Source organism: Trichoderma harzianum (assembly GCF_003025095.1).
Source record: "Trichoderma harzianum CBS 226.95 unplaced genomic scaffold M431scaffold_18, whole genome shotgun sequence".
Lineage (NCBI taxonomy): Eukaryota > Fungi > Ascomycota > Sordariomycetes > Hypocreales > Hypocreaceae > Trichoderma > Trichoderma harzianum.
In genome coordinates this window covers 417,275-445,266 of record NW_020209266.1, presented here as the reverse complement: position 1 = coordinate 445,266, position 27,992 = coordinate 417,275, and the positions used below count along the sequence as shown (strand labels likewise).

General features: G+C 44.1%; 11 protein-coding genes across 11 annotated transcripts; 4 read left to right on the top strand and 7 right to left on the bottom strand.

Moving 5' to 3' along the window:
* Positions 1–199: 199 nt before the first annotated feature.
* On the bottom strand, positions 200–1,951 carry M431DRAFT_20650 (hypothetical protein). Its single transcript, XM_024913397.1, has 2 exons — positions 1,349–1,951; positions 200–1,298 (listed from the first exon to the last, which is right to left on the bottom strand). The coding sequence occupies exons 1-2, from the start codon at positions 1,902–1,904 to the stop codon at positions 289–291; spliced, it is 1,566 nt and encodes a 521-aa protein (XP_024769197.1). The 5' UTR covers positions 1,905–1,951; the 3' UTR covers positions 200–288.
* Positions 1,952–4,659: 2,708 nt separating this feature from the next.
* Positions 4,660–5,430, top strand: M431DRAFT_534891 (hypothetical protein). The gene has a single exon (XM_024920937.1). The coding sequence runs from the start codon at positions 4,957–4,959 to the stop codon at positions 5,287–5,289; it is 333 nt and encodes a 110-aa protein (XP_024769196.1). The 5' UTR covers positions 4,660–4,956; the 3' UTR covers positions 5,290–5,430.
* A 1,034-nt stretch (positions 5,431–6,464) lies between these two features.
* Positions 6,465–7,806, bottom strand: M431DRAFT_500289 (hypothetical protein; the record flags this gene model as incomplete). Its single annotated transcript, XM_024917911.1, has 2 exons — positions 6,465–6,957; positions 7,025–7,806. 2 exons carry the CDS (start codon positions 7,804–7,806, stop codon positions 6,465–6,467), a joined length of 1,275 nt encoding a protein of 424 aa, XP_024769195.1.
* Positions 7,807–8,300: 494 nt separating this feature from the next.
* On the top strand, positions 8,301–10,944 carry M431DRAFT_534889 (hypothetical protein). Its single transcript, XM_024920936.1, has 2 exons — positions 8,301–8,592; positions 8,648–10,944. Exons 1-2 carry the CDS (start codon positions 8,360–8,362, stop codon positions 10,494–10,496), a joined length of 2,082 nt encoding a protein of 693 aa, XP_024769194.1. The 5' UTR covers positions 8,301–8,359; the 3' UTR covers positions 10,497–10,944.
* A 1,173-nt stretch (positions 10,945–12,117) lies between these two features.
* On the bottom strand, positions 12,118–13,441 carry M431DRAFT_500287 (hypothetical protein; the record flags this gene model as incomplete). The annotated part of the gene is made up of 4 exons (XM_024917910.1): positions 12,118–12,166; positions 12,258–12,533; positions 12,564–12,835; positions 12,935–13,441. 4 exons carry the CDS (start codon positions 13,439–13,441, stop codon positions 12,118–12,120), a joined length of 1,104 nt encoding a protein of 367 aa, XP_024769193.1.
* Positions 13,442–14,162: 721 nt separating this feature from the next.
* On the bottom strand, positions 14,163–14,780 carry M431DRAFT_512945 (hypothetical protein). The gene has a single exon (XM_024919934.1). The coding sequence runs from the start codon at positions 14,690–14,692 to the stop codon at positions 14,186–14,188; it is 507 nt and encodes a 168-aa protein (XP_024769192.1). The 5' UTR covers positions 14,693–14,780; the 3' UTR covers positions 14,163–14,185.
* Positions 14,781–16,093: 1,313 nt separating this feature from the next.
* On the bottom strand, positions 16,094–17,603 carry M431DRAFT_543199 (hypothetical protein; the record flags this gene model as incomplete). The annotated part of the gene is made up of 6 exons (XM_024921145.1): positions 16,094–16,365; positions 16,415–16,589; positions 16,642–16,985; positions 17,019–17,131; positions 17,186–17,276; positions 17,597–17,603. 6 exons carry the CDS (start codon positions 17,601–17,603, stop codon positions 16,094–16,096), a joined length of 1,002 nt encoding a protein of 333 aa, XP_024769191.1.
* A 963-nt stretch (positions 17,604–18,566) lies between these two features.
* M431DRAFT_543197 (hypothetical protein) lies at positions 18,567–19,232 on the top strand (the record flags this gene model as incomplete). Its single annotated transcript, XM_024921144.1, has 1 exon — positions 18,567–19,232. One exon carries the CDS (start codon positions 18,567–18,569, stop codon positions 19,230–19,232), a length of 666 nt encoding a protein of 221 aa, XP_024769190.1.
* A 2,809-nt stretch (positions 19,233–22,041) lies between these two features.
* M431DRAFT_55278 (hypothetical protein) lies at positions 22,042–23,573 on the top strand (the record flags this gene model as incomplete). The annotated part of the gene is made up of 2 exons (XM_024921372.1): positions 22,042–22,402; positions 22,459–23,573. Coding segments are annotated over 2 exons (1,476 nt in total), but the record flags the coding sequence as incomplete, so codon positions are not given.
* A 1,621-nt stretch (positions 23,574–25,194) lies between these two features.
* M431DRAFT_486817 (hypothetical protein) lies at positions 25,195–25,797 on the bottom strand (the record flags this gene model as incomplete). The annotated part of the gene is made up of 1 exon (XM_024916431.1): positions 25,195–25,797. The coding sequence occupies one exon, from the start codon at positions 25,795–25,797 to the stop codon at positions 25,195–25,197; it is 603 nt and encodes a 200-aa protein (XP_024769188.1).
* Positions 25,798–26,567: 770 nt separating this feature from the next.
* Positions 26,568–27,291, bottom strand: M431DRAFT_486816 (hypothetical protein; the record flags this gene model as incomplete). Its single annotated transcript, XM_024916430.1, has 2 exons — positions 26,568–26,726; positions 26,776–27,291. 2 exons carry the CDS (start codon positions 27,289–27,291, stop codon positions 26,568–26,570), a joined length of 675 nt encoding a protein of 224 aa, XP_024769187.1.
* Positions 27,292–27,992: the final 701 nt, after the last annotated feature.

Genomic DNA, 27,992 nt, shown 5'->3' with positions numbered 1-27,992 from the left:
AAGCGCGCTTCGGAACCACCCATATCCAATACCTCCTCGGTGACGGGGGGTACAAGGATTTCCAGAAACTAGTGGAGGAGACAAGCCCATACGGCCCCCCCCCTACAGAAACAGACACGTAAAACAGATTNATACTTCCCCATTTCCTTTGTCACATTGAAACGTAGCGAACGCCCGATCTGAACTCGGCGGCTCCTACCGTCCTAGTGCCCAGATGAGGACTTATGTAACTAGCTTACTTAGTGGACGTTAATAATAAAACAAACAAAACAAACCAGGTGAAGCTTCTTAAGATGATTCCAGAGAGCGTATCGGTAAAGAGGGCTCTCTGTTTGCTGCAGTAGCCTGGAGCTCTTTGAACTCAGCCTTCAGTTTTGCTCTCTTATTTTTAATTTCCACAAGCCCACTCTCCTCTGCCTGACGCTTTGTGTTTCCTTCTTTCACGCCCAAAAAGAATGACTTTGCTCTAGACATATACTCTTCGAGAGATGTGTCTCCAATAGATGTTGGAGTAGGTTGGGAATTATCCCATTCGGCTTTTCTATTGGTAAGATTGTCATTAATCTCTTTAATATTTTTTGTTTTGTCTGCATCTTCCTTTTCTAGCTCAGCAAGACCGGCCAGAATCGAGTCCGCCTTTCGAACCCGTTCTACTTCGTTGTCAAGCTGTTGTTTCTCATATACAAATCGTTTTTCAGAGTCCTGAACTCTTTGCTTTCGTTTGTCGATGTTATCCTTTCCTACGCTGGCGAATGTGCGAACGAGAGAATATAAATCCGGGGATGAAGGTGGCCTCTGATTCATATCTTGCCTTCGTGCCTCCTCCTGTGGAGGATTCATCAATGTGTGGCCATCTGTCTCAGTATTTGGCTCAATACTTGGAGACCTGGGTTCTGATTCATCCGGGATAGCGATTGGAGAATTTGTCTCTGGTGTGGGCAAGTCTGGCTGAGGAGAAGATGCGGATGTATCATCCGCATAATCTCTGACAATCGTGTACTCTTCATCTCGTGTGCTAATCCCATCAAGATGATCCGTCACATGACCTCCCTGATCATGGCTATTCTCAACATCGTAACCATCAATACTGTCGCCTTCTTGATGGCCCATACTGATGTTTTCATTGATGAGTTGGAAATAAGGCTCTTGGTCAATGTTCTCGTTGTCTTCATCTTCGGTCTCGATCTCACTCTCGTCTTGGCCAATGTTCTCATTGTCTTCATCTCCAGTCTCGATCTCACCCTCGCTCTCGTCTTCAATCTCTTCATCAATACCGCCTTCATCATTCCTTCCCTGCACTACTCATGTAAGCTTGAGAAAATTTGACAACGGCATGAGGTGTACGAACAGCAGGCTTCATAATCCGAAGTGTGAAATTGAGCTCTAGGATTCTTTGGGCGCCTGTTGGAAACATTTGGGGCACTGAGCCGATTGAGCCGATTGCGCCGAACTTCTTGATACAATTGCTCGAATGTGATGGTCGGACGTTGCATAGAAATTTTTCTTAAAGTTCGTGCACTACTCTGCCCGATATAGTTGAAAAACAGAACAAATTTCCATGCTTCGGTATTGAGATCTAGCGGCATTTTAGATGCATACATACTGATGGCCCCGAGGTCTTCGACGTATGCCATCCTGATCAAAGCAGTGATCTTGTCGGGCGGAAGATTTTCGAGGGCCCAGTATGGAAACGGCTTGACATTATGAGTATTTTCAGCCTCATATAATCGTCTCAGCTGTTGCCATAGCTCATCCAAGTGCTGCGGTATACTACGTTCAGAAATTGTCAAGGAGCAGAAAGCTTCTTTGGCCCCCTCCAACCCGTTATTTGTAATATTATTTAACAATGGAGTTGCTATGCGGATATTGGTAGGGTCGCTGCGGCGAGTAGGACGAGACATCATACAACAGTATTGGACGAAACAGGGTAAAGAAAACTTGTCTGACTCCAGTTATATAATTAGGGTCACAAAGGCGGCAGGAGATATTTATTACTACAACTAGGTACCTCAGAACATCCTTTTTCTTTTGTTTTCTTTGCCCCTTTTATAAAATTTCAGTACTGCTTTTTTGTTGTTGGCTCTAGAGACGCCACCATGCAGCCTTGCTTACATGCTTGCGCTAATACTAGGCAGCTCCTGCAAAGCAATTTAAAAAAAGTGGTATCTCGCACAGCTACACCAATAGAAGCAGAACATAGAAGCGGCTGAGACACGGCAGAGTTGACCTAGGACAGGGGTTTGCAGGAGAGGGGATACCCGTACGAGTATATAAGTTGAATAGAGTCCTTCAACCTCCACATACGACCATAGGTAGTGGAAAATTCGGGGTCTCGTCAAGCTCTTTCCTTGAGTAGAATGTCCTTTATTTTCGATATCCTAAGCCTCTAAAACTGAAGTTACAAAATTCCGTTTTTGGTGGTTAGCCAACAACCCCGCGCTAAAATATTTTACCGTTTAGTCCCCGCCTATCATTAAAAACGGAACTACGGCACCGTTTTCTTTTTTCAGCCAACTAAGCCAGTATGCTACCCGACATCGGTATTATCTAATTGGATAACTGACTAAGCTATTAGATTCACCCTTACCCTTACATCCACCCCACTGCTCTTATATTATTCTCACAAAGAATCACGAGCTTTTGTCACGACCCAACCTCTCATGTACTTTGAGGCAAGCACCGGATTGACTATCGGGCCGCCCCAGCCAATCATTAATGGAACGATTAAGCTACATTGTTATAATGTAAGAGGAATACCGAGCTGTGTCGTCCTAATAGAGGAGCGATACCCAGCGAGCGTTCCATGTGTATGCAGGAACGTCACGCTATGCCATTCCCTACGAAACGATTCACTATATAAGAACAGGATAATTGTATTTATTACATAGTTTAGACAATCATTCGTTAATATAGCAACAAGATTGATCATTGCATTCAACCTCCCAGCTACGTAATAAGATTGCCCACAGTACTATACCTGCTTTGTCAATATAAACTACGACCAGTGTATTACCTTGAGAAGCTACCCTAAACTATTTAGTATAGACCGGTTTGTTACAGCTTTACCTAAATGCCAATTCACATTCTGCTGAGGTTGAAGCTGTTGAGTTGTCACGGGGATCTGTGTGACCACTCTCCCAGGTCAAGCCCACTTTCTGTTTGCTGCTGTTTGCAGCTTGTTTTTCCCCCTTTCATAGATCATCAGCATAGCAGAACACAGAGAGTTTTGCATCTTCAGATTGTCAGCTTGTCAGAAGCTTTTAACGGCTTAGAGTAGGTATCTACCAAAAGAAATCTAGAACTTAACTCTCTCTATTAATAATATATGGAGTTTGGTAAGACTCGAGTCGTCTCATCTACAGCTTCCCTAGGCTGATTCCTACATTGGTCGCAGATCAGGCCGCCTCCTATTTTTGCCATAAGGCATTCTTGGGGTCGAGACCAAATGTACACGTCATTCAGCGGTTGGATAAATAGGGGGAGAGGGGGAAGTAGGTAGGAGGAGAAGGAGTACCTAAGGTTAGACAGGCAGACATCTCGGCTATAAAATATCATCCCTTCCCATCTAAACTAACATCTTTCTTTATTCTTTTCCAATTTCTCGCGACCTAATATAATTATGCTGGATGAGCTTAGTATAACTTATGTGGCTATACGTTTATCATACACTAGCAAAGTCTATGACTTAGGACTGAGGTATAGCTTAGTTAGAAGAATACAGGACCTCTACGGTGCAGATTAAGAGTACTGACAACCCGCCGACGAGCTTAGCGTTCTTAGGAAGTACCTTACCCTAGTCTGTATGATTATACACATAGCCTATAAGTAATTGAGCTCTCACCAGAATCTTTGCTGCGTCAGACTTGAAATACATGGGTCAGTATTTGCGCCCCCCCCCTCCCCCCGGGGTGACTTCCCAGGAAGTCGCCCTGTTTACCTCCTTAGTGTTTGCCCCCCTCTCCCCCCTCCCCCCTGGGTGACTTCCCTAATGTCTTAAGTACCTTGACGGAATCTACAAATTGGTCGCATGTGTACTGTCGTCCTCCTCGTTACCTTTGTTATCTAATACGCCGGGCACTTTGCCTAATTGTTCTCAAAGGGGACCCAAAAAGTGTGGGAATCACGCGTGGTGTATAATACGGCAACTAGGACGTCAGTTTGGGATAGGGAGAGAAAGGAATGCTACCAAGAGAAGAGATCGCTGCGTTAGATCAACTTATGGTCTTGTTGAAGAGGGAACTTAGTATGGAAATATTCTATGTATAATAATAAAGACACTTCTAATTTTCCAAGACTATCCAAGTGTATACATGCTCTGCAATTCGCTTATAGTACATTTACAGTATTTAGTTAATTACGAGAAATATTAGAGATTAGAAGTGCTGATGGTAAATTAGATTATACCTGTAGTAGGATTCAGGTACAAAGCGCCTTTGCATTATATCTCTGGCTCTTTGAGGCTAGCAGTCTAACTCCGCTTTCAGATCTTAACCGAAATTTATCCCTCAGAGCACGCGCACAGGCGCGTTTATCCTCCTCGCGTTTAAGATGCATCGCTAACGCGCGTTTAGGGTGCAAGAAGGATTACGGGGCATTCGGCAGGCCAATTCGCTGCCCAGAATCTCTTCTCCGCAAACACCACGACGAAAGCAGCAGCGTCGCGTCATTACCTGCAACTATCGCACGGATTATTTAAGGCATACATACCTCCCGCTCTTTGCCTCAGTTTATTTACGCAAGTCGCTATGGGTGATGGACTCAATTATCAATTAGATCAACGATCTCGAGGCAGCATCTGATCCAACGTCTCTTCCCAAGCCAGCTCCCAGTCTTCCCAGCCAGGCAGCTTCTAGAAAACGCAAAACTATATTAAATTATAGTCTCGCCAGCCCTCCACTTAGTTATACAGGGGGCGACGACAATAACATAACATCAACGCCCCAGAAAAGACGCCGAATGCAGAGCCAAGATGGACTACCTGATCCTGATGCAACGCCCCGGCTAGGAGCTTGCAGCATCCTAAGTTCTGCTGCTTTAATCTCGGGTTCTGAAGCCAGTTCCTTATCGAGATCATTATTGGTAAAAGGACAGATGATGAGACTACGAATGAGCGGCACAGGTGTCGAAACTAAATCACTAAACGAGGATTCAGTACCTGCAGTCGCGAAGCCGTTATTTCTTACTATGGCAGAAATTGAACGAGGTCTGAATATTCTACCAGCTGCCTTAAGAAATATTATCAGGGATGATCAAGGGCTCTCCCAGGATGACTTTGAGAGTCAATGGTAGTATTCTTTTAAGTCTGCCAATAAGCCTGATCATCTACCCGGCCGTATCCTATCTATTGTTCAAATTAAAATCATCTTGGCCAGAACTACTAAGTGTAAGAATGGCAAGCTTGACGAGGCCAGTTAGAATACTATAGTTTATTAGCCCCTGCTTCAACTTATATTTAAGGACGACTTTGGTGAACAGTGCAGCGATTTTAATACTATACCTTAGTAAGACTATTCTTACTTCTAGTATACAGGAAGTATTTTTATTCATTCAATTTATAATCCTACAGCTCAACCACATCGGGCGTATACACCGGGCTTGTCTTTCGCTAGGATAATTAATCTCTGCATTTACGCTACACTTAACCAATATCCGGACTTAGACACAGCTATAAATGCATTTATCGACACCACGGCTACCCATTCTGTTAATCACACTGGTTATTACGGACTCCAATTTACCCCTTTTATTATAAGTATCGAGATTAAACAGCCCGGCGGTAGGGAATAGGATAGGGCATAGTTATAAATAGGCGTCTGGTATACTGCGCAGTGGAATTTTCTTCGATCAGGTGTTGAACAGAAGCTTCGAATACAGCGTCCTGCCTAAGATGATAAAACGTTTAAGGCAGAAACGCTTAGTGCGCTATTAAAGCTTGGTTTTATCCTAGGAATTTTTATGAACGGAAGTCGATGGTATTTAGTGTTTTCTACATACGATAATGGAAAAACTACGTTATAGGCAGAGTAGGTATTTAGTGCAACTAAGAGCTTGATGAAAATTTTTACTATGATTACTGGTGTTCGGGAGCTGACAGCTTAGGGAAGAGATCAGTATCTACCATAATTTAAAGAGAATGTTTTGATGGTTGAGGAGGATAAGCTTGTTTAATATAAATTTAGTCTGCTCCTATAATATCATCTTTACAAGAGAAGTGCCGAATGTGATGATGGGGGGTTTAAGGCTACGACTGCCGCTTGGTAAGGATGACGACCATGACCTTAGTTGTACAGCTTCCAGCTGCGGAGTTCTCCAGACTGCGCCGCTGTACCCAACCCTGTTGGGATAACGACCATGCCCTTAAAGTTCTCCAGACTGCGCCGCTGCACCCAGCCCTGCCAGGATAACGACCATGCCTTCAGCCACAACAGCTAATGATTGTCTCTGTGACAAGCCCAAGTTGATGCTTATACAGAGCGCTTTGTGCCCGAGTGATCCAACTCACAAAAGGGCTCTTCTCTCTTTGCGGACCTGGTGTTCGGCCTTGAAGAGCGTGACATCTGAAAGGACGACTTCTTTCCTTTTCGGCAGGTATTATGTTCAAGTCTGGTCTTCGTGACAGCGGCTTCGGGGTCTCTAACGTATCGTATAGAAGGAGTCTCCAGTTTTCGACGTTTATGTTTATGCCCCTGGTCTTGGTCATCATCGTAGTCATCATAATCATCGTAATCATTGCGATTCTTATGTCTAGATCGTTTCCTAGATGTGCCTTTGTGCGTAACAAGCTGGGGAGGCAAATTGGTAGACGTTGATTCAAGCGGAGAAGGAATCTTAAGTTTTTGGCGTTTGGAGACACAATAATAACCATCATTCGGTAGAGGTTTCTCAACAGTCGCGCTTCCGTCTATCGCCTGTTGAAAAGATGCGTCAATAACATCTTCATCGTATTGACCTCTCTTTCTAGATTATTTCAGACATTAGTTTGGACTCGTTCCTTGGCAGGCAACTATAACATAGGAAAACGAACCTTTTCCCTTGCGCAGTAGGTATTTTTTTGTTTTGATTCTCTGAGGTGGATGTATCGCTCGCCGAAACATTGGGATTATGGGTCGTGCCATTGGACGTAGGTGTCGTATATCGGGTAAACGTGTAGGTGCCTAGATAAAAAGTTGCACTTGTCGATGGCTGCTCTTCCCTAAGAGCCTTATAATAGAAAAAATCGTCGATCAGTTGCGTCTCGCCTTTGGAATCAGAATCTATCTCGTAGTGATAGGTATCGGCCTTCCCATCAAGAGCGCCATGTATCCTCTCATCATCCATGGGTTGTGATTTTTCGGTAGAGCTCTGTATCTCGTCATTGAGATATGTTCCGCTATTCAGCTGCGCATCTTCTGCAACGTCCGCTTCCCAGCCATAGGTAATACCCTTCAAAAGCCGTAGAAAATCCAGAAGGCAGCCAGTTTGACATACTTCAGATACTGTATTTCGGGCATCTTTACATGGAAAATTCTCATCTATGTATATAACTTGGCTTGTAATCTGAGCTATTTGGGATAATAACTTCTCCCGCCGTTTTGTGTTCCTCTCTGTAAAGATTCGCTTAAACTCGGCTTCCTGGCCATAAGCGAGCTTTGCTACCTCGATGGCATTATCAAAATAATCGCTCTCCCCGAGAATAGGGATTTGTATAGTATTGAATCGCTCGTAATACTCCCCATAGCGGTTCCGCATCCGAGGTTCGACGTTATCAGACCAAGCGTGCAGCTGGTTAGAGCAGAAGGGTGGTCTTTGGGTATCAAATAGCGGCATTGTACGTGATCGGCCGGCTCGGTCGCGGTCGGAATAATTGAGGCAGTCAACTGACGCGTCTTTGCGAATGTGTAAGTGGAAGGTTTTAAGATTACCAGACGAAGCGGGGAAAATCGCCGGGCTTAGGTAGGTAGTCACATGTATGCACTGCGTTAGTAAGCTTAACCGCGAAAAGCATGACTAGTAACTAATGTATACAGTGATGTTCATGATCGGTTTCCTCTTTTACTCTCTCTGTGTTAATTTGTCAACAGACCCACATAGTGCATGTATTGTTTTGTATATACGGTGTACTTGTCGGCACCCTTGTCGCGACTTATGGAATTAAGTTCTACCGCTATCCGCTGCACGCTTGGAAAAGGTGACAAAAGAAGCAGTCAGCTTCGGCGATCATTTTCCTTACTAGATTCCCGTTATTTTGTCAATAAACTGTAGTCTATAGGCTACCCCGCACCAGTGAATGACTAAGAACAATCCTGTCTAAGCCCACAAATGCTCTTTCAGCCTGGCTTTTGTTGCTTACCTTCTTTTCTATGACAAGAATAGTGGCATTATGAGCTCTACCCGCGCCATCGAGTCCAATACCATTGGAAATAATGCCCGGATTTATCAAGGCGATGTGATCCACAATTACGCCAGTAACCCCCGCGAACCTTGTGTCCTAATTCCTTTTCCCCGCAATGAGGAGCTCATCCCTCGTCAAGACCTTATTAGCGAGCTAGATAGAATCCTGCCGCTATCCGAAGACTACTCCACCGCCGCCCTCTATGGTCTCGGCGGCTCAGGGTAAGCCATCCAGGCGCTATAATGTGTAATACGTTGCTAAGCAGCGGCAACCCAGCAAAACCCAGATTGCCCTCGATTATGCCTATCGCCGGTGCCAAGTCCCCACCTGCTCCGTGTTCTGGGTCCATGCCGACAACGAGACGACATTCACCCAAGACTTCAAGTCGATTGCGAAGAGGCTAGGCCTCCCAAGCAATCTCGGTGGCGAGGATCTCTTAATGGCCGTACGTTACCGTATCGAGACGAGCCCTCCCTGGGTTCTTATTCTGGATAATGCGGATAACTTGAGGCTCTTTGGTGTTGGCCATACTGCACAAGATGCTTTGAATCTGGGAGAACATGCATTAAGCCTAGATAATTTCATCCCACGAGGTCCAAGGGGCCAAGTTCTTTGGACGAGCCGCGACGAGCGCATTGCTGGACATCTTGTTGCTGCACGAAGGGCAATCAAAGTCTCAAATATGACTCCAAATGAGGCGAAAGAGCTGTTTGACAGTGTCAGAAATAATCAAGTGAGCAGCGATGAGGCAAAAGATATTGCAGCACTTCTGGCCGAGCTTGACTGGCTGCCACTCGCTATATCGCAAGCTGCAGCATATATAAGGAGGACCTTGACAACTCTTGAGGAATACATATTGAAATTGAAAGAGGGCAAGAAAAGATGGAAGATTCTAAAGCAATCACAAACCGACCGTCATCGGCGACGAGAGGTGTCAAACAGTGTTTTAGAGACCTGGAACATTTCGATGAAGCATCTTCAGATTGAAAACAAGACATCATATCAGATTTTGCACATACACGCCTTTCTGGATAACCAGAACATCCCTTTTGAGTTGGTCAAGAAGGCAGCTCTTTACAGCGGCGACAGTAATGTGCTGGATCATGTTCACGAAGCGCACGATGATGATTCCTCATCAGACTCTGATAGTGATGGTGATCAAGTTACTGAAGCTATCGCCCGTCTCTGTGACTTTTCATTTTTAAGTGTACAGGCCACTGGAGATGGAAATCGCGCATATAAGGTGCACAAGCTAGTGCAAGAAGCGATGCGGTATGGAATGGGTAGAAAGGAACGAAAGAAAGAGGAAAAGTATTTCTCGGTCGCAGCACTTGAGATTATATCCGGTCTCTTCCCGGTCAGTGAACCAGAGGTATGGAACGAATGCGAGAAGTACATCACACACGCACAGCAGGCGTGTGAGTGGGCTACGCTCTGTGGAAGAGAGTTAACGGCCGCGAACTTATTAGCAAGGCTGTCGTATTATCTATACGAACGTGGAAGATGGAGAGAGAGGGAGATTGCGGACCAGAGGGCATATGGACTGCGGAAGGCGGCCTTAGGCGGTAGGCATCTTGGTACGGTCGCAAGTATGGCAAGGCTTGCAGTAACATATCATGCACTTGGCAGGTATGAAGAAGCAGAGGGAATATATGTGGAAGTGCTCGCACTACGGCGGGAGATTCTTGGCGATAAGCATCCTGATACGATCTGGAGTATGGCAAGTCTTGCAGCGGCATATAATGCACTTGGCAGGTATAAAGAGGCAGAGGGAATATCAGTGGAAGCACTGGCACTACGGCGGGAGATTCTTGGAGATAAGCATCCTAATACAATCAGGAGTATGGCAGATCTTGCGGCGGCATATCATGCACTTGGCAAATATAAAGAGGCAAAGGGAATATATGTGGAAGTGCTCGCACTACGGCAGGAGATTCTTGGCGATAAGCATCCTGATACGATCGAGAGTATGGCAAGTCTTGCGGCGGCATATCATGCACTTGGCAGGTATAAAGAGGCAGAGGGAATATCAGTGGAAGCACTGGCACTGCGGCGGGAGANCGGCGGGAGATTCTTGGCGACAAGCATCCTGATACGATCGAGAGTATGGCATCTCTTGCAATAACATATCATGAACTTGGCAGGTATAAAGAGGCAGAGAGAATAAAGGTAGAAGCACTAACACTACGGCGGGAGATTCTTGGCGACAAGCATCCTGATACGATCGAGAGTATGGCAAGACTTGCAGCAACATATCATGAACTTGGCAGGTATGAAGAGGCAGAAGGAATATCAGTGGAAGTACTGGCACTACGGCGGGAGATTCTTGGCGATAAGCATCCTGATACAATCGGGAGTATGGCAGATCTGGCAGCGACATATCGTGCACTGGGGAGGGATGAAGATGCAGCGAAGTTAGTTTAGGGTTAAAGTTAAGGTTAAGCTAGGTGCGTCATTCTCGCGCTCTCAGGATCTTAATGCTCTGTAATTGTAGATAAAGCTGGTTGTTCGGAATCAGGACTTAAAGTTCGTATTTAGGATCCAGTCACGTGCCATCACATGCAAGCTATTATTACGACATACGGATCTGAGTTCTGCCGTAATGCGAAATTGAGGCCTTATGATGTAGGCAGGAATGCATGAGTCATGGCTGCTGGGTCCCATCGTTGTTTCCCTGCCATAACCGCTTTGTCACCGGTATGCTGCAGTCTCGTTAGCATGGGTTATCATGGCCCCAAATCTACATACAATGCAGCGCACCATCATGGAGGCCATGATCAACAGTAAGTTCGAGGATAAGAAAGAGATCAACGACGAAGAAATAGCGAAGCTGAATGAATGCACCCAACGAACCGTACGCTACGCGCGATCGAACATAAAGCGGTTTGGGACCATCGATGCTCCCCCGAACAGACCTGGCCCATCCAAGAAAATCACTCCTGTCATGTGGGCCGCCTTAGAGAACAGACTAGCCTGCGAGCCTTGCATGACCCAGGAGGATATGGCTGCTTTCCTTCGTAGAGAGTTTAACATCCGTGTATCTCGCGTCACCATTGGGAGAACCTTGCACAACGCAAACTGGACGAAGAAAGTTGCCCGAACCGTCGCGAAAGAACGTGATCCAGACCTGCGGGACGAATACATATACGAGAGGTTATCTTATAGTTCCGAACACTTCGTCTTCGTTGACGAGAGTGGATCGGATCGTAGTATTGGGACCCGAAAGCGAGGTTATGCTCCTAGAGGTATAATACCGGTGCAGATCAAGCGATTTCATCGCGGCAAGCGGGTTCAGATTCTCCCTGCATATACCCAAGATGGGGTGATTTATTTCGAGGTGTACGAAGGTTCAACAACCACACAGGTATTTGACGATTTCATTGAGAGGCTTTTACCGTACTGCGGCAGGTTCCCAGAGCCAAGGTCTGTTCTGGTCATGGACAACGCCTCATGGCACTTTTCGGAGAGAATGATGCGGATGTGTGAGGCTGCAGGCGTAGTAGTGCTTCCCCAGTCGGCTTACTCACCCGACTTCAGTCCGATTGAAGAGTTCTTTGGCGAGCTGAAGAATTACATCAGGTCACGAGTGCATGACGATTGGGAGCTTATCAAGGCAGATTTCAAGTTATTCTTGGAAGAGTGTGTAAAGGCGGTGGGCAGCCGGAAAAAGAGTGCCAGAGGCCATTTTAAGAACGCACTAATTAGCATTGAGGAACCATAAACATGCGCTATAACAATTCATTTAATTATTCATAACCATGTGTCTGTAAAGAGCCCACTTCACTTTCTATAAGGCTACGCATCTTTAAGAAAAAGCTTAATATCACAAACAAAATGCCACGCAACGCCATCTAAAACGCCATGCTCTCTATAGAATTGGAAATACCTCCTCTGGTTAGTGTAGATCATGTAGAGACAGATGCCGTGATCTAAGGTCAGGCTCTGAGCCAAGTTGTAGAAACTTTTCTGTTCCTGACTGCTGACCTTGGAACACTGCCACACCACATACGCCTTTACTGCGTCCTCTCTAGATCCCTGGATATCAAAGGTAGGCGATGTTGGGAAAACCATCTCAGGTGTGGAAGGGATACTAGAGCTAGCCCCGGCATTAGCATTACTTGGAGCGTTATGAATATGGATTACTGGAAGGCCAGTCGGGCAACTGTCTGAATCATGTCGCCGTCGCTTTCACTCGCGCTCGGCTTGTTGCTGCTGTTCCGCGTGCAATTCCTCTCGGATACGTTCAGGAATGTCATTGTGTGTTTGCATACTGTGGCCTTTCTGCACCTCATCAACAAGCATCTTCAAGTGATGGCTAAGCAACTTATAGTGCGTTTGCCCGTCTCGCCAACAATAAGGGCCTTTATTGCATGGGGGTCCTGGGCAACGAACAAGAGCGATGACCTGCCTCCAGCTTTCCGGCCGACCCAGGACAGCTCTCTCGGCACTAATTCGAGCCTCTCTCTCTGCACCTTGAGTGGCATTGGCCCCGCGCACTGCGGGAGCTGTCCTGCTTTTATCCTCAACGTAGTAAAATGTAATTTCGACCTTTAGTTTCTTAACCTTGTCGTCAGTCAAGAACCGGCTCCATTCTTGTAGTTGCTTTGCCACAAATAGCCAGTTAATATCTAACTTCGAAAACCGCTTGGTTATACTGCTCGTTTTACGGTCACTAACGGACAAGAGGATTTGCGTATCGGAAGCTGTCAAGGGACTTTTGGCACTCTTCACAACAGCTTGTAACTTCGGCTGGAGGACGTATTTCCAGAACTGGCGTGGCGATAACGCAATGCCCGGTTCTGATTCGCCTGTCTTCCGCCTGTTGTTCACAGACAGCTTCCATTCCACGTCATACCAGATATTCTCGGCTGGCTGCTGGTTATACGATCGTCCTGGCCTCCAGTCAGCGTAAGGAACGAATGCAAGGCCATTTCCGGCAGGTCTCAGCTGGCTGCGTCGAGTTAGAGTCGGTTGCTGAGAATGCTCGTCCTCGGAATCGGCGAAGTCACAGGGCTGAGACTGACTCGCATCGTCACTAGACCAGTCGTTTATAAAGCTATCCGCATCCATGGTTGTATATCAAGCACTGCGGATGGCCTACTGAGAGTGCGTATCAGGCGTTGCACCAGCGAGTCGTAAAGGACACGGTGTGCCTAGGTACGGAGACACGTGGTATCACGTGGCTTACATTTTACTAACATCTTTCCTTACGTTGTCTGCTATGTGTTGCAACATATTTAGAGGTTTGCAGATAATGCTGTAAAAGCATTGATGAAATGAAATACATAAATATATTGCTCGCGATTTAGGTATAAATTAAAAATTGAATATTCTCTATGATTTGATCTCATGAAAAATGTAACCGCAAAGCCAATAGGGGGGTAGAGCGACGATGCATCCAACGTCACATGAGTAATCACGAGATAACCTGAGACTCGCTGCTGTTGTAGCTAATGACGATCACTACGTACCTAACAGTCTTAGTGGCACTGTCGCGATCCGAGCACGTGAGCCAACAGCTACTATATACTTGTAGCTACTTGAAAGAACTTGACTCTTACGGTCTATAGTGGATTTTAGAGCACGCGCTAGGGGCTTTTTAGGCCATTACTTTCAGCCACTTCTGGCAGTCCAGTTCAGTTAGTACTGTAGAGTACTGCAAGGTACCAAGGGTCCGTGCGCCTTCTCTTTTAAGAAAGACAGAGAGAGGAAAAGAGGAAACCGATCATGAACATCACTGTATTACACCACTAACTGACTGCAAAGCAAATAAATATAAAATGCATAAAAACACGAAAGTGTAAACTGCTGTTACTAAAAACGCAAGCCGCCTAATTTCTTCGTCAAATCCCCTTCCACAGACTTACCCCTTTCCCCTAGCCTCCTTCTCAGCTCATCAATAGTATCTTCCCCTAGAATATTTTTCTTACGACCATTATCCATATATGGGTGATCCATTTCTGCCCTGATCATGTTCAAAATCGTATCCGTCTTCTTCATACCCCACGCGTTCCTCAGATCGGAACGAGACCACATTCCCGGTGCAGGATCGCCCGGCATATTACCGATGACCATACATACTCGTCCGTCATATGAAACAGACCAAAAGTTAAATGTGTCCATAGAATTCGCTGGGGGGAGCGATTCTAAGGTGCGTCTGTGAAATTGGTTACCCTTTGCTTTAATATATGCCTCTTTTAGAGATGGATCAAGCCGGCATGGGACTAAGAACGAATCCCGTAGTTGTTGCATTTCGACAAAGATGGGAGTCTGTGGATCAGTTACTACAAACCAATTCATATAGGTACCCTCTATACACATGGTATAATTCTTCCGCGGCTCTTCTACACCATCAACCAGATCTCCTGGGTGGGTGGGAAGGGATATCGTCCATGGTCCGTCGTCAACTCGATCATACCATGCTCTTCGTATTGGGTCTTTCTCAAAAGAATTCGGCCCTGTAGGTTGAGGTGGCTCGGATTCCTCTTTTTTAAAACCAGGAATGCCCCCGAGTCCTTGCGAATCGTCATCTTCCTTTTTCAGACTTTTGCCAGGATTATCCCCCTTCTCCTTCTGCTTGTCGGAGTTATCTCCCTTCTCCTTTTGCTTGTCGGAGTCATCTCCCTTCTCCTTCTGCTTGTCGGAGTCATCTCCCTTCTCCTTTTGCTTGTCGGAGTCATCTCNTCATCTCCCTTCTCCTTCTGCTTGTCGGAGTCATCTCCCTTCTCCTTTTGCTTGTCGGAGTCATCTCCCTTCTCCTTCTGCTTGTCGGAGTCATCCCCTTTCTCCTTCTCCTTGTTGGGGTCATCTCTTTTCTCCTTCTCCTTGTCAGAGTTATCCCCCTTCTCCTTCTCCTTGTTGGGGTCATCTCCCTTGTCCTTCTCCTTGTTGGAACCATCTTCCTTCTCCCCGGAGGCATCGCCCATACTAGTATCACCATCCGTATCTTCTTCTTTTTGCCACAAAATCTGTTCACCCTTTGGGACTACCCATTTCTTAGAGGTGTAGACAGAATCGGCCCACTCTGACGAGACAAGAGTAGCGCCCACCCGTTTTGCCAGTTCCCGCATATGCGGTGCAGCCCGTGTGCCCATAATAATAATAGAGGGTGGTTGGCTTTTCCCTTCTTCAAAATCTGTTGCTAATATAGCAGTCAACTTTTGACTTTTAAAGTTTTTTTTTAAGTTATCCTTAAGAACATTTTGGTTAGCGGCTGCTTTTATAGAGCCGGCTATGAGGATATGATGATTGTTTGCTGTTGAAAGTGTGGTTGCCATGTTTGATTAGAAGTAAGGGTAAAAGAAAGGGTAGAAGGAATGGTAGAAGGAAGAGTAAAAGTAAGGGTAGAAGTAAGAAGTAATATATGTTTTTTATGTATAGTCAGCTGTATTGGATGGATTGCTTTGGATTCTTTTATCTTACTTGTGCTACATCAGGGTATATATACACCAACGAAAACTTACTAAAATACGTCCTATATATACACTAACGAAAGCTCCTGTCTAAAATAGAGAGGTTTAATATAACAGTACTAAAATACATACATACTCCATTATAGCTTATATTAATCCAAAATATTTATATTAGTACTGGTTTTAGATTTAACGTAATTTTACTAACTAAATTCCCTAGTTTATATTATCAAGCGCTTATTCTTCTTATAATAAAATTGAATATTACTTAACGATCGAGTAATATATTAAAAGATAATTGACTAATAAACTAGACCTGAACTGAATAGAAAGTAGACTCAGACACTGTAGAGTATAGGCTGCTCTCGTCTGAATCTCTAGATGACTGTTTTCGCTTTAATTTCATAGCCTCTTCCTCCTGCTTTGCGACCTTAAGTGTAAGTCTGTTATATTTTCTTACTTCTCTGTCCTGCATAACGCTTTGCGGTTGATACTCTGTCTCTACATATCTAATACCCTTACTATCCATACCTTCCACAGCACCTGATCTGACAATAGCTCTGAAACGTTCATCTCCGGACGCTAAATATATCAGTATATCTCTTAATTCATTAAGGTTTCCTTTACACACCAATAACGGCAAAGCTACCAGCTAACCGACTTCGCTCCTCCATTAATTTAGAAGTAACCGTGACGTCAAAACTTTTAGTAGAATTCGGATTTAAACATTTCCAATATGCTGATTCTTTAAAAGGTGCGGGTCCGGTTCGATATCGTGGAAACCCACACCATACGACAAAGAGTTCCTTTAGATCAAACTATGTTAGCATGATCTTTATAAGTCAGCGGTAAACTTACATTATTGGGATCCAGGGCTTGCAGTGCCACAAGTTGCTCCTGTGCTAACGCTATTTGCGCGTTGCTTTCAAGAGACCAAAAGAGGATGATTTTCTTAATCGCATCTCTGTACAACTTTTTGCTCAACAATATCTGCCTTTCTTTAGCTAGCTCTGTCTTTTTTTTATTCAGACCTTCAAGCTCTTTTCCTGTTGCGGAAGATATCTCTTTTAGAATAGCCCGATTCTTTTGAGATAGCGCTCCTAGATTCTCTCGTACACGCTCATCGTGGTGCCGCCTTGCGGCCAAGCTAAGCGCCAAGGGGAGAATCGCTGCGATGCCCATGCCCTTGGCTGCGAGAACAGCTGTTTCATATGTTTAAAGTTCATAGTTAATACCATAAGGCCCATCGAGGAGAATTGTTTGCCCTTCTCTAAGTTGTAAGATGGCTTTTGCATAATTCCCACGTTGTGATAGTAGAAATGTAAGCTCCGTAATAGCTCCATAAGAACTCTCCGGTGGATACCAGAACGCTATGGCAGTATAGCTTTAAAGAATATTATACTTAAGCCAGAATGCGGGAAAGAATATATAAAAGTAGCAGCCAGGTTGTAGTTTGATTGGATGTATAAGTCGAACTGTAAGCTGAATTACATCTGCGTCGCTAGACCTTTGGATAATAGTACCAGAGTGGCCAGACCAGAGCACTCTTAGAATACGAAAGATTGTTGTGAGCAACCAAAACCCACAGGAAGAGCCCACAAGCATTCTAGCGATAGTAGAAGAAGTTTGCAGCACATGCCAAAATATAACTGCAACTGAACCCATGGCGATGATTCGGTGTGCCCAGAGAAACCATCTCCCAAAAAGTCTCCTGATTACATGAACAGGCATACAGAAAGCTCCTAACAAGAGACTAAATCCCTGGATGAGAATGGTTAGCATTTCTGACTGGCCATCAAATGTTTCAACTTACAATCCATCCAGAAAGTAAGATATGGTTAGATGTCTTTTGCTCTGCTTGTTTCTGGATCAATGAGATGCTTGAATGCATAACTGCTTCAATAGTTGCAATAACTCCAATCCATGCATGAGCAAGATAATATGACTGTCTCGATATGTTTAAAGCATCAATGATTGGAGCCCGACCCCCTATGCAAAGTGGAGCAAGGTTTACAATGCTTGCTAGAGCCACCCGTGTTTGTATCAAATTCCATTCCGGAAGTGGATATATTGGCATTAAAATGAGTAGAATATTGCATAACAAAAAGCTTAAAAGAAGCATTGTCTGAAAACGTGTTATAAGTAATCCCCATCGTGGACGGAAAAGCCTAGGGTATAGAATGTATTTTAAGAAAAAGATTCTTGGGTTGGGGATGAGATTTTTAACAGTCCAAACAATCAAAGAAACGATAATAAAGCCAAAAAAAACAATAAGGTACCAAAGGTTTCGATCAAGTTCCATTTTGATGTGAAGAAAAAGTCGAGAGCTGCTTGTAATGCTTCGGAGGGGGGGGGGAGGGGAATGTAGAGCGGGTTTGTTGGTTTTTAAACAATGGGCTAAGACTAAGTTTAGTACAGGTAACCGCTGAGGAATTGCTATAGGTAATTAATTTTAGAAGCGCGCTTCACTGTTGCATATGATCGTCTTAAGTTAGTACAGCGTTTAATATTAAGTTAGCTTAATTCCAAAATTAATCCCAGAAGTTGCTTTGACGCGGTGGCATCCGAAACGGGCCCGGATTAGTGGGCCTCCGGCGGCTACGCGCTCGGAGATGTGGAGAAAATAGCGAAGTGTCGAACAGCTCAATATTTACAAGACGGCGCCTACCGTCCTCAGAAAAAAACCTTCAAATAGAGCCATAAGTCAAATCTCTAGTTTTTATTTCATCACCTTTCAATCTCATTAAGAAAGCGCAAATCAAATTATCGCTACTTCATCTACTATGGCTCGCCGCCGTTCACGCACTAACAAAGATCCCACCCGGGGCATGAGAAACCGTCAACGTGGTTTATCCAGAAAAGCGCATTTTTTCTACGAAGAATATAATGCAGACGTTCTAGTAGTTATTCGCCGACCAGATGGTCAATACACAGGCTATCAATCTAAGCCTGGATTACTGCGACGATTCCAATCTGTCCCAGATGGTCAATTATCAGGCCCATCGCAATTCATGCAGGCCCAAGAATCGGATAGCGACGATACATCACAGCGATACTCAAGGCGCTCTAGCTCTTTTGTATCCGCTACAAGCTCTGATTCGGCAAATACGCCAAGCTTGAGCAGTAGTAATAGCTCACTATTATCCCATGAGGCACCTTCACCCGTCGATATACCTCAACCAGCCCCAACACCACCGCCAACTGAGGTGCCTATGAGCATTTTACCATCAATAGAGACTCCTCCCGTTGATGCAGACACGTTTCTATCTTTCCTGAATGATGAAACATCACTTAGTGACAATGAGATCACTGAGCTACTCTGGTCAAATATTATTGACTCTACTGAGAGTGCGGAGTTCAACAACGAATTACCTTGCATCATTCAACCAAGTCCCGTATCTACCCGTCAACGCGAGGCTATGTTATCACTTATAAAGCGATACTTTTAGTCTTTTCGCATCGCTCCTGTCGGGAATTCTGCTTTTTATTTGTCTTTTGTTTGCTTTATGTTTACTTACGTTATTTGTCTACTTCATACTTTTTATATAAAACTTAATAAATTTACGAGCATGAGATGATATAGTTACATATAATAAATTAAAATACTGTCCAGTCATCTCTTACAACGTCATTTGTAATGTCTCAACTAATGTATCTATCTCTATATCTACCAAGTCATTACTTCCTGTGTGTATAGTGCTGCTTGAGAAGGATGATTTGCATCGTCTGCTTCCAAACGGAGTGTCTAAGCCCTGGTCGGATATCAACTTATACAGCGGATAAGGACAGTTGCTGATATTATGTCTATTCCCATTAATGCCATCTACCTGAATGGAGATGGTGGCAGCTAAGGATGTAGCGCTTAGTTTAAGCCGTCGAGAAAATGGTTGCGAATTGCGACAGCTCTCTATTAATGATTTCGTGCAAAGAAGGGCTTTTCTCGCTCTTGGCTCACTCGCTTGATAGTAAACGCACACGTGATTTCTGTGGAGCTTTGACAGTAAATCTAAAAGTCCATGACTAGGCGGGACGCGGCAACGTAGAACAATATGGTAAATATCCGGAGATGTATAAAAGCGAGGTAATGTTTCAAGCTCGATAAAAAACAAACAACTGAGAAGCTTAGCGGAGGCAAATTCGATGTAGGATCTGACACCAATGCTTCCGTTACATCGTACAGAGATATCAGGAATTATTGAGCTGTCTTTATTAGTGCTGGAGAGATGCAGTTCCGTGTTATTTTTTCTCTGCCCCGTAATCCTTAAATTAGTTAAGCACCTTAATTTTTCCAGATGCCATTGCAAATCTTTGCCAAAAGTAATCCTCTTTTTATTATATTTTAGTTTTCTGAGATATGGAATACGGTTTTTGCATTCTGAAAACGTCTATTTTTCTATAAGAAGGGTAATAATAAAATATAAGCCTATATTTCTCCGATTAGTTTATTAACGTCTCCTTTTCTACATGGAAAGCCTTACCAAGTTCCTTGCCCATAGCACTGTCAAAATGCTCCCAGAAAGGCATTAAGTTTAGACTAATCAGCCGCTGAATTTATTTAAGAAATTGCCATATTATTGTACAGTTTGTACCGCTGACTTTAAGAACTCTAAGGCCCGCGGTTGGTGGCCTTATTATATAAAGACTCTGGTTCTGTCTTTCGCATAACAGGCATTTATCTATGTTAAACCTCCAGAATTTATATTCTTGCCCTATTTGCGCAATACATTGGTTGCACAGACGATGTTGACAGTCTAACGCAAAGACTGACTCATGAACGAGACAGATAGAACATGCACGTCAAGTATATATATTAAAGATATTAGCATATGATCGAATGTAGTTAATATGTTTTTGCATGAAGTCTTCTTTGTTATTTAAAGCCAATCTCTTGAACCTTATTTTGACTACTTGGCTGAGATTTAGAATGCCTAATTCCCGTTCACAGCCTTTCATTATCTCGTAGTAAAGTTTGTTATAAACTACATCGGGAATAAAAGCTATAAATCTTTAGTCTAGTTAAGATGCCACTAATATAAACGCTTACTTACCCGGCATATCTTGGGGAAACGCGTTCATAACGAGAGCAGATGCAATAACCTGGGCGTGATCTACATCTTGCCGTCCACAAGCCCGTAAGAAATCGGATATATTCTCCCCCGCTTTTCCAGGTAATAGGTATGAGATTCTCGTCGCGATGATTAGATCAAAAGGGAGAGATGGTTTTATAGCATACCGCGCAATTGCTGATCGGAATAAATACTTCTACTGTATCGCCGAAAACTCCAGACCTATGCTCCGACGGTACCACGATTTAGCTTTTATATTTAAGCATAGGTAAGTATATACCTCGTCCTATCCCTTGATCTTAATGTCAAAGCACTGGCGGCTAAAGTGCATTACCTCTGTTAAAGTATATGTAGCGTGAGGCTGCAACTTGCGCAATGTAGATAGCATAGCGGTTGCGATATTCAACCATAAATTGTTTTCTTTGATTGAAGCTTCGTCAATGACCAAGAAGACATTGGCCTTAGTGGGATAAGCTGCATCCAACGCCCTGTACATCCAACGACAAAGAACGTCAATGGCATTGATGAAGCTTCCAACATCCGATATAAAAATCAGGGTTAAGTCGCAGAAGCATAAAGCTATATCGCCATAAAGGCTCCCCATGACAGACTCGACTTGCGATATATAATTTTTTAGAGGGTGATTTATGCAGTGGCCAAATTGAGGTTCTTCAGTTTGAGGCGCTACCCCGCTTGGTGGTAGGTGCAACTCGCAATCAAGCAGATATAGATCATTCTAACTCGGCCACTGTGATAGGGACAGAGAATAATCTTCCGTAATATAATGTATTGAAGCTGCCGATAGAAATTGCCTTTTTGCTTGTCCACCTATTGCCATTACTACAGTGGGCACTTCTTGGTCCATTTGATCCAAGATCTTATATGCATTTAAATTTTCTTGCAGATAAGCTCCGACCGCTCCAGTTCGAAATTGAAGGAGAGCCATTTGAATGGAAGTATAAGATAGCTGATGCTGTATAGAATTGTGGGAAGACTTTTATTTTTGAGATTTAGAGAAGAGATTCTGGCGTTGTCCGCGATTCTATCTTTTATTAAGGGAAGTACTAAGATTAAGATTGGTCTAAATTTGAGTGGGTTAAAAATAATCCTTCTTGGCAAATTGCAGAAATATTTCTCTTCGACAATTATATAAACATGTGTTTAAGGAGAATCACTACTGGTAACAAGGTAAATGACAATGGATGCAAAATATATCGAAGGCGTCGTTCGGGTGCCGCTGTCGCAGTTTGTTTCTGAAGATGACCGCCGTGCAGCCAGTGGCATTCTTATCTCCGGGTTTGAAGGCGTACTCCAGAACCTAAAGCACCAACTGACCGGGTACATCGACCAGAGAATCCAAGCTAGATTGCTAAATATTCTCAAATTAAATGCCGCCGAATTCAGAAGAATCTCTAATTCAGAGGCCATCTGCAGCATTGCGAGTCGAGATATCTGCTGCGTGGTGAATGGTGGTGTTTTGCAAGCTGCAAAAGAATTGCATGGAACGGATGAATCGTTTGAGTGCACAGTGCACATGTGCTGCCTTCCGCCGCGTTAGTATATATCAATATTTTTCCATATATGAATACCATACTAAGTCGACTATTAGCGCAATCTAAAAAAATATCTGACGGGGACATTTTCCAAAATGTTCGTTACTTTGCAACACAACGGCGTTATGATATTGCGCAACAATGGATAAATATACTATCTGCACCTAAAAGACGGCATTTAACGTTTATTTTTGATCGCCCAGTTATTATGGACTCACTAGATCGACTACTGTGTTATCCAGGACTGTGGGCTGGCCTTCAATTAGGAAATTGGGCAAAGCATCTCGCCGCACATGTGGACAAATGCATTGTGAACTACCTAGAATATATTAATTCCTCGTATGAGCGAATATTCAGTGGACATGAAGAGTCGAAACATCTACTAGACGAATCAACTGTTTATCAGCTTCAGAATTTGACTCCGGCATGGTGCAATAACGATCGGCTTTATATCCAGGAGGCATTTCGAAAGAAAATTATATTTAAATCTATCGAGTCTGAAGAGATATTAACAAGGCTGGAGCAGAACCTCCTTTCCTTCCCAGGAATCATTCCGAGCATACAAACATTTCATCAGAATATGAAGTATCTTACGATTGGTGTTAAAATTTTGGAGAAGTATGTTGAGGTAAAACCGCCAGCGGGAAAAAAAAGCGACATAACAAGGACAAAGCCAGATTTGTTCGATAATTTGAGTCGAGATTGGTTTGTTGATAAGGCTGCGAAAAGTTTGCAAACTGATCATGAAAAGTTCATCGCCCCGGCTGTGGTAAACGCACACGGGTCTGTCGCACAGTTACTTGTAGCGGCACTTCGTTATTTTCCGCTGCTCTCTTCGGAGGGACCGCTTCAAGATTTTCGCGGTGAATGTGAAGCCCCGCTCGTCTCTAGCGACTATATCAAGTTGCTTTGCCAAACAGCGTCACAGTTGGGCTTTGATAATGAGAAAATCAGAAAACACGCCGGAGACGTTCAGATCGATTATCGCCAATACGAAAAGCCTTTTGCCAGAATGAGATGGCGCTCCGGCAAGCCGCCCTTCTATTCATTTACGTTACTTTATAACCAGTCTTTTATGCTGCGTCTGTTCGGGAAGCCGTTTGGGCCATCTACTGTTCCAAGTCCCTTGTGCATTCAGAGCAACATTTTACGCTCCTTTTTCGGTTTCTATGGCGAGGCTAAAGCCCTAGAGATTACAACTCCAGAAGTGCAAGACTTAAATGTCGAAATGGATGATGTAGAGGAAGTTGTTCAACCGCGAACAATTCTAGATGCTCAAAAGACAATAGCACGACAACTAGCAGCAAGCCGACCAAGGGCGCGACCAAAGGCAACAGCTCGACCAAACATAACAATAGGACAAAACTCTATCACGAAGAGTGGGAGAAAGAGGCGCCAGACCCAGGGACCAATATCTCGACTGGGTCAGACGGACCCGATGGATGAGGACGAGGAGACGGACCCGATGGATGAGAACGAAGAGTCAGACCGAGGAAAGGACCAAACGACTGAAGAAACTCGGCGTCAGCAGAATACAGAAGATGATCTTCCCCTCCCTCACGTGGCAACCCCTCGAATACGACCCTTGGACTTTGACGACGAAGATCACGATAATAATGATGTTGGCAAAGACCCGAAATTTCGTATATTCAAGGCTCCAATCCCTATACCAAAGAGATCCAAGATTAATGTTAACAACAACTACGTTTTCACGCCGAAATTTAATGATCTCAATTTTGGGCCGACGGTTGATAAATTCGAAAACAGGGCGCCCATCGAAATGCTAAACCAGCCGCCAGATAACCAGCGCACAAATGCAAACACATTTAATAGTATATCTCAACCGTCTTTAAACCCCAATCTAGTGGAGGCGCCTACGCAGATCAACATGGAAAACACATCACATGAAATTAGCAGGCCAGCAGCAGAAATAGTTGTCAGCCGGGAAAGTTCTCCAGATATTCCGCAAATTACGACAAACAGAATAGAGCCACTTGTGCCTGAAGAAGAAGATAGTGACATAGAATAAATATAGGGCGGTTGTACGCTGCTAATTGAGCATTTGCTTACATTTTTTTATATCCAATTTCTAAAGGGAATCTTCTCTACCTACGTGTACCTAGTAGGAGACAGATGATACACTATACTTGTGATAGTACGTTTATACCTGTATGTAGGTATATGCACATGCTGTTGATGGATAAACATTAGATTGCGCTATGTGTACTCAAACAGTTGATGATCAATACATTAATGAACCTGGACATCTATACGTACCAGACATGCAAGTATGAGTCTGGTATTGAATCAAGTCCATGTCATCCACTAAATCAAGTCCTCCCATCCACTAAATCAAGTCCTCCCATCCACTAAATCAAGTCCCCTCATCGACCAAATCAGACCTTCTCATCTGTTAAACCAAACCTGACCATCCCCCAAATCCAGCGCTTCATCTACTAACTTAAGCACTGATGTCCCCTCATCCACGAAAATTAATCCCCCACATCCATTAAATTCAAAGAGCGTCATCCACTAAATTAAGCCCCCTCATCCATTAAATTAAGTCCCTGAGCCACTAAATCCAACTTGAAATCAGTTACGCAGGCCTGATTACTGCCATATCTTGCTCAAATATATAGTCATTTGAAAGCATGGACTTTTTTGGTAAAAATAACGTGCAAGCTCGTAATGCATGATTTGCCACTTCCTTAATTCTTGCGTTCGTAACCGAAAAGTCCCTTCTACAATAGACATCAGAAGTCAACCGGCATATACAGACGAATATTAGGTACTCACATCATCATTTCTGCCTTGTCATTATATACGGCTGCAATAAAAATGGAGCCGCTAATGAGGTCTGCCCACCGTTTAGCGATTCTCACACGGTTTTGCACTTTCTGGCGCAAAGCTTTTGGCGAGAAAGGTTCAGTCTGAGCCTTAACGTAGAGATCGATTAATATACTGGCATTGCCTTGGCCGACACCTCTGCGTAGCCTTCCCCTTCGTGCGATGATTGATTTAAGTGAAATCAAGATTTGAGTTAGTTGAACATATGCCAGTCTTGATCTCCAGACGCAGTCTCCACTGTGAAGAATTGCATTATCGACTATTGCAAAAGCAGAGGTGATAATTGAATCGCCGATAGCTACATTTCCAGGTATAAAAGTCTTTCTTGTTAACCAGGACCAAAAGTGGTGAATTTCCTGGCAGTGCATCTTAAATAATGGCAACGCATCCTGTCGTATTATAGATGCGAGTAAATTTAGATCAATATCTAATGCCGTACTATTTATAAACTGGTTCGTGGCGCTATCTGTTTGTTGTAATAAACGATCTTTGTATACCGACACCTCCTCGTCTATTTCCATTTCTATAGGCAGCTCTTGCAGGGACATGTTTTATAATCTTGAACTTTTTTTCCAGCTAGTTACTTGAGATACTATAAAATTACAGACACGCGCTGGTATTTATAGAGATATTTCGGTTTTTATTTAAATCCCAGCTGTACTTATAACTATAGGCCTCTTTGTGGCTGTCTAAATAAGCACCCAGCGTGCGGGGCTTACAGCCTTAGTACGAATTTTAATCCCGACGCGCAACTTATTAAATGCATGCACACGTAGTTCCAGGTTCGTATGCATAGTACATAGAATTGAGAAAGCTACAAGTTTTTCTATAATACGATCAGCAAAAAGAAAATGACTTGCCAGCAGTAGGAGATGCTCCTCTTTACATGTGTTGATACCGCTATTGCTAATGAGATAAGGTGTTACGAGCTATTCCTTCCATTTACAGGGGAGGACTAAGCCAGAATCCAATCCAGCCATCCTGATTGTGCTTATGAACAACATAAATAAGATATCCAAAAACGACGAAAGAGCAAATTGGCAAGATTTTGGAAGCGACGGAAAACACTTCTTCAGAAAGTACATGAACTTTATAAAGACTGCGATGTTGACGTCTATCTCGTGGTACGAAGCAGATGGAATAATTAGATGTGGCAATATTCTAATGGATATATTCCGCCGCCACCTTCAAGGCTCGTAAGTGTATTCAACATTTACTACAGAAGAGATGATAAACTAAATATATAATATAAAGAATACTATATATCCTATCCTAATTATTACATGCCCAGCAATAATGGAGGCACAGAAGCAAAAGGCTACTGTGATTCCTCCTTATCTTCTTGGTCATTAATTGAATCCGGATCTTCTTGGTCTTTAATTGAACCCGGATCTTCTATTGCCTTTGGGGTTTTAGGGCTATCGAGAGGGAAAGAAATCGTGGAAGCCTTAGAAGAGGTGCTCTGCGAGGGCGTTGGCTAGTTATGTATTAGATATGAAATAAAGATAAGACAATGGGTTCCATACCTCGTTCATCTTAGACTGTTTTAGTTGGTAGATCTCTGCGCACATCTTGTGCATCTCTTCTCGGATATGTCGCGACTCCTTTTGGATCTCCGTTTGAGCACGAATCTGAGCTAAGCGAGCTTCATCTCGAATTAAACGAGCTTCTTCTCGGGCAAGACGAGCTTCTTCTCGAGCTAGAAAAGCCTCGTGAAGAGTCTGGGGAATCTCGTCGCAATGCTCACATGTCTCGCGGGACTCGTGCGTGACACGAGTCATAGGGCGCGGCTCCAGCCTCAGCGCCAATGGCCGTAGCTGCCCTATGCGGGTGTCCTCACTACCACGAGTGCCCTCATTACCACGAGTGCCCTCACTACCACGAGTGCCCTCACTACCACGAGTGCCCTCACTACCACGAGTGCCCTCACTACCACGAGTGCCCGCATTACCGCGGGTAGCCTCTCTACCGCGGGTGTCCTCACTACCGCGTGGTGAGCCATCTTCAGGGCGAAGACTTGGGAGCTTGTTGTGGGAAGACATAATAGTGATGATGATGTAAAGTGTAGAACATATATGGTGTTTGGATGGATTTAGATGTGCAATATTACACGGGCAAACGAGTCATATTTATACTTTAAATACAATGGAGATGATAGCTAGATATCCTCGATATAAAGAACAAAACACAAAGCCCGCATAACCATTACAACCTGGGCTCCTGTCTTGATTCTGCTTCACTTATCCCCAACTAGGCCGCTAGTGTAAGAAAAACGGTGATGGTGGAGACTAATGTCACTGTATTCGTCAACAATCCGCTTGTGGCAGCTGCAGAACTAGTGATCTTGGGATCATGAGTGGGTAGAACTGTGCGTATTGGTCTTGGGCGAATTGTTGGCTTTGACGAGAGCAGCGCGATACCTGAACTGGGACGCCATGCATGTGTTGTTAGTTGAGTTCCTGCAGCAGTGGCGGAATTTTGCGACGCTGTGTAAGGGCACCCTGGAAGTGCAGTGGACCATCGAGAGCCTCCACTAGGATTATCCACTGTGACAGGGAGACCGGTGTTATGTGCGGCTGAAAAATGCAACGAGCACCTGGCTGTCCAATCGCCTACTCCATCCGTACTGCTGGACATCGCCGTGCGATTGTAGCACGAGACTTGAGCAATACATTGCCTTCGGTATGCAAATTAGCGATGAAGAGTAACCTGAGGAACCTAGACTTTTGTTCCCACTAAGTAG

Excerpts from the sequence above, each read along its gene's own strand:
- M431DRAFT_20650 (XM_024913397.1), bottom strand. The coding sequence starts at position 1,904 with ATGATGTCTCGTCCTACTCGCCGCAGCGACCCTACCAATATCCGCATA. Across the intron at positions 1,299-1,348 it reads TTCGGATTATGAAGCCTGCT|TGCAGGGAAGGAATGATGAA; the intron begins GTTCGTACACCT and ends TTACATGAGTAG.
- M431DRAFT_534891 (XM_024920937.1), top strand. The coding sequence starts at position 4,957 with ATGCAGAGCCAAGATGGACTACCTGATCCTGATGCAACGCCCCGGCTA.
- M431DRAFT_512945 (XM_024919934.1), bottom strand. The coding sequence starts at position 14,692 with ATGTGTATAGAGGGTACCTATATGAATTGGTTTGTAGTAACTGATCCA.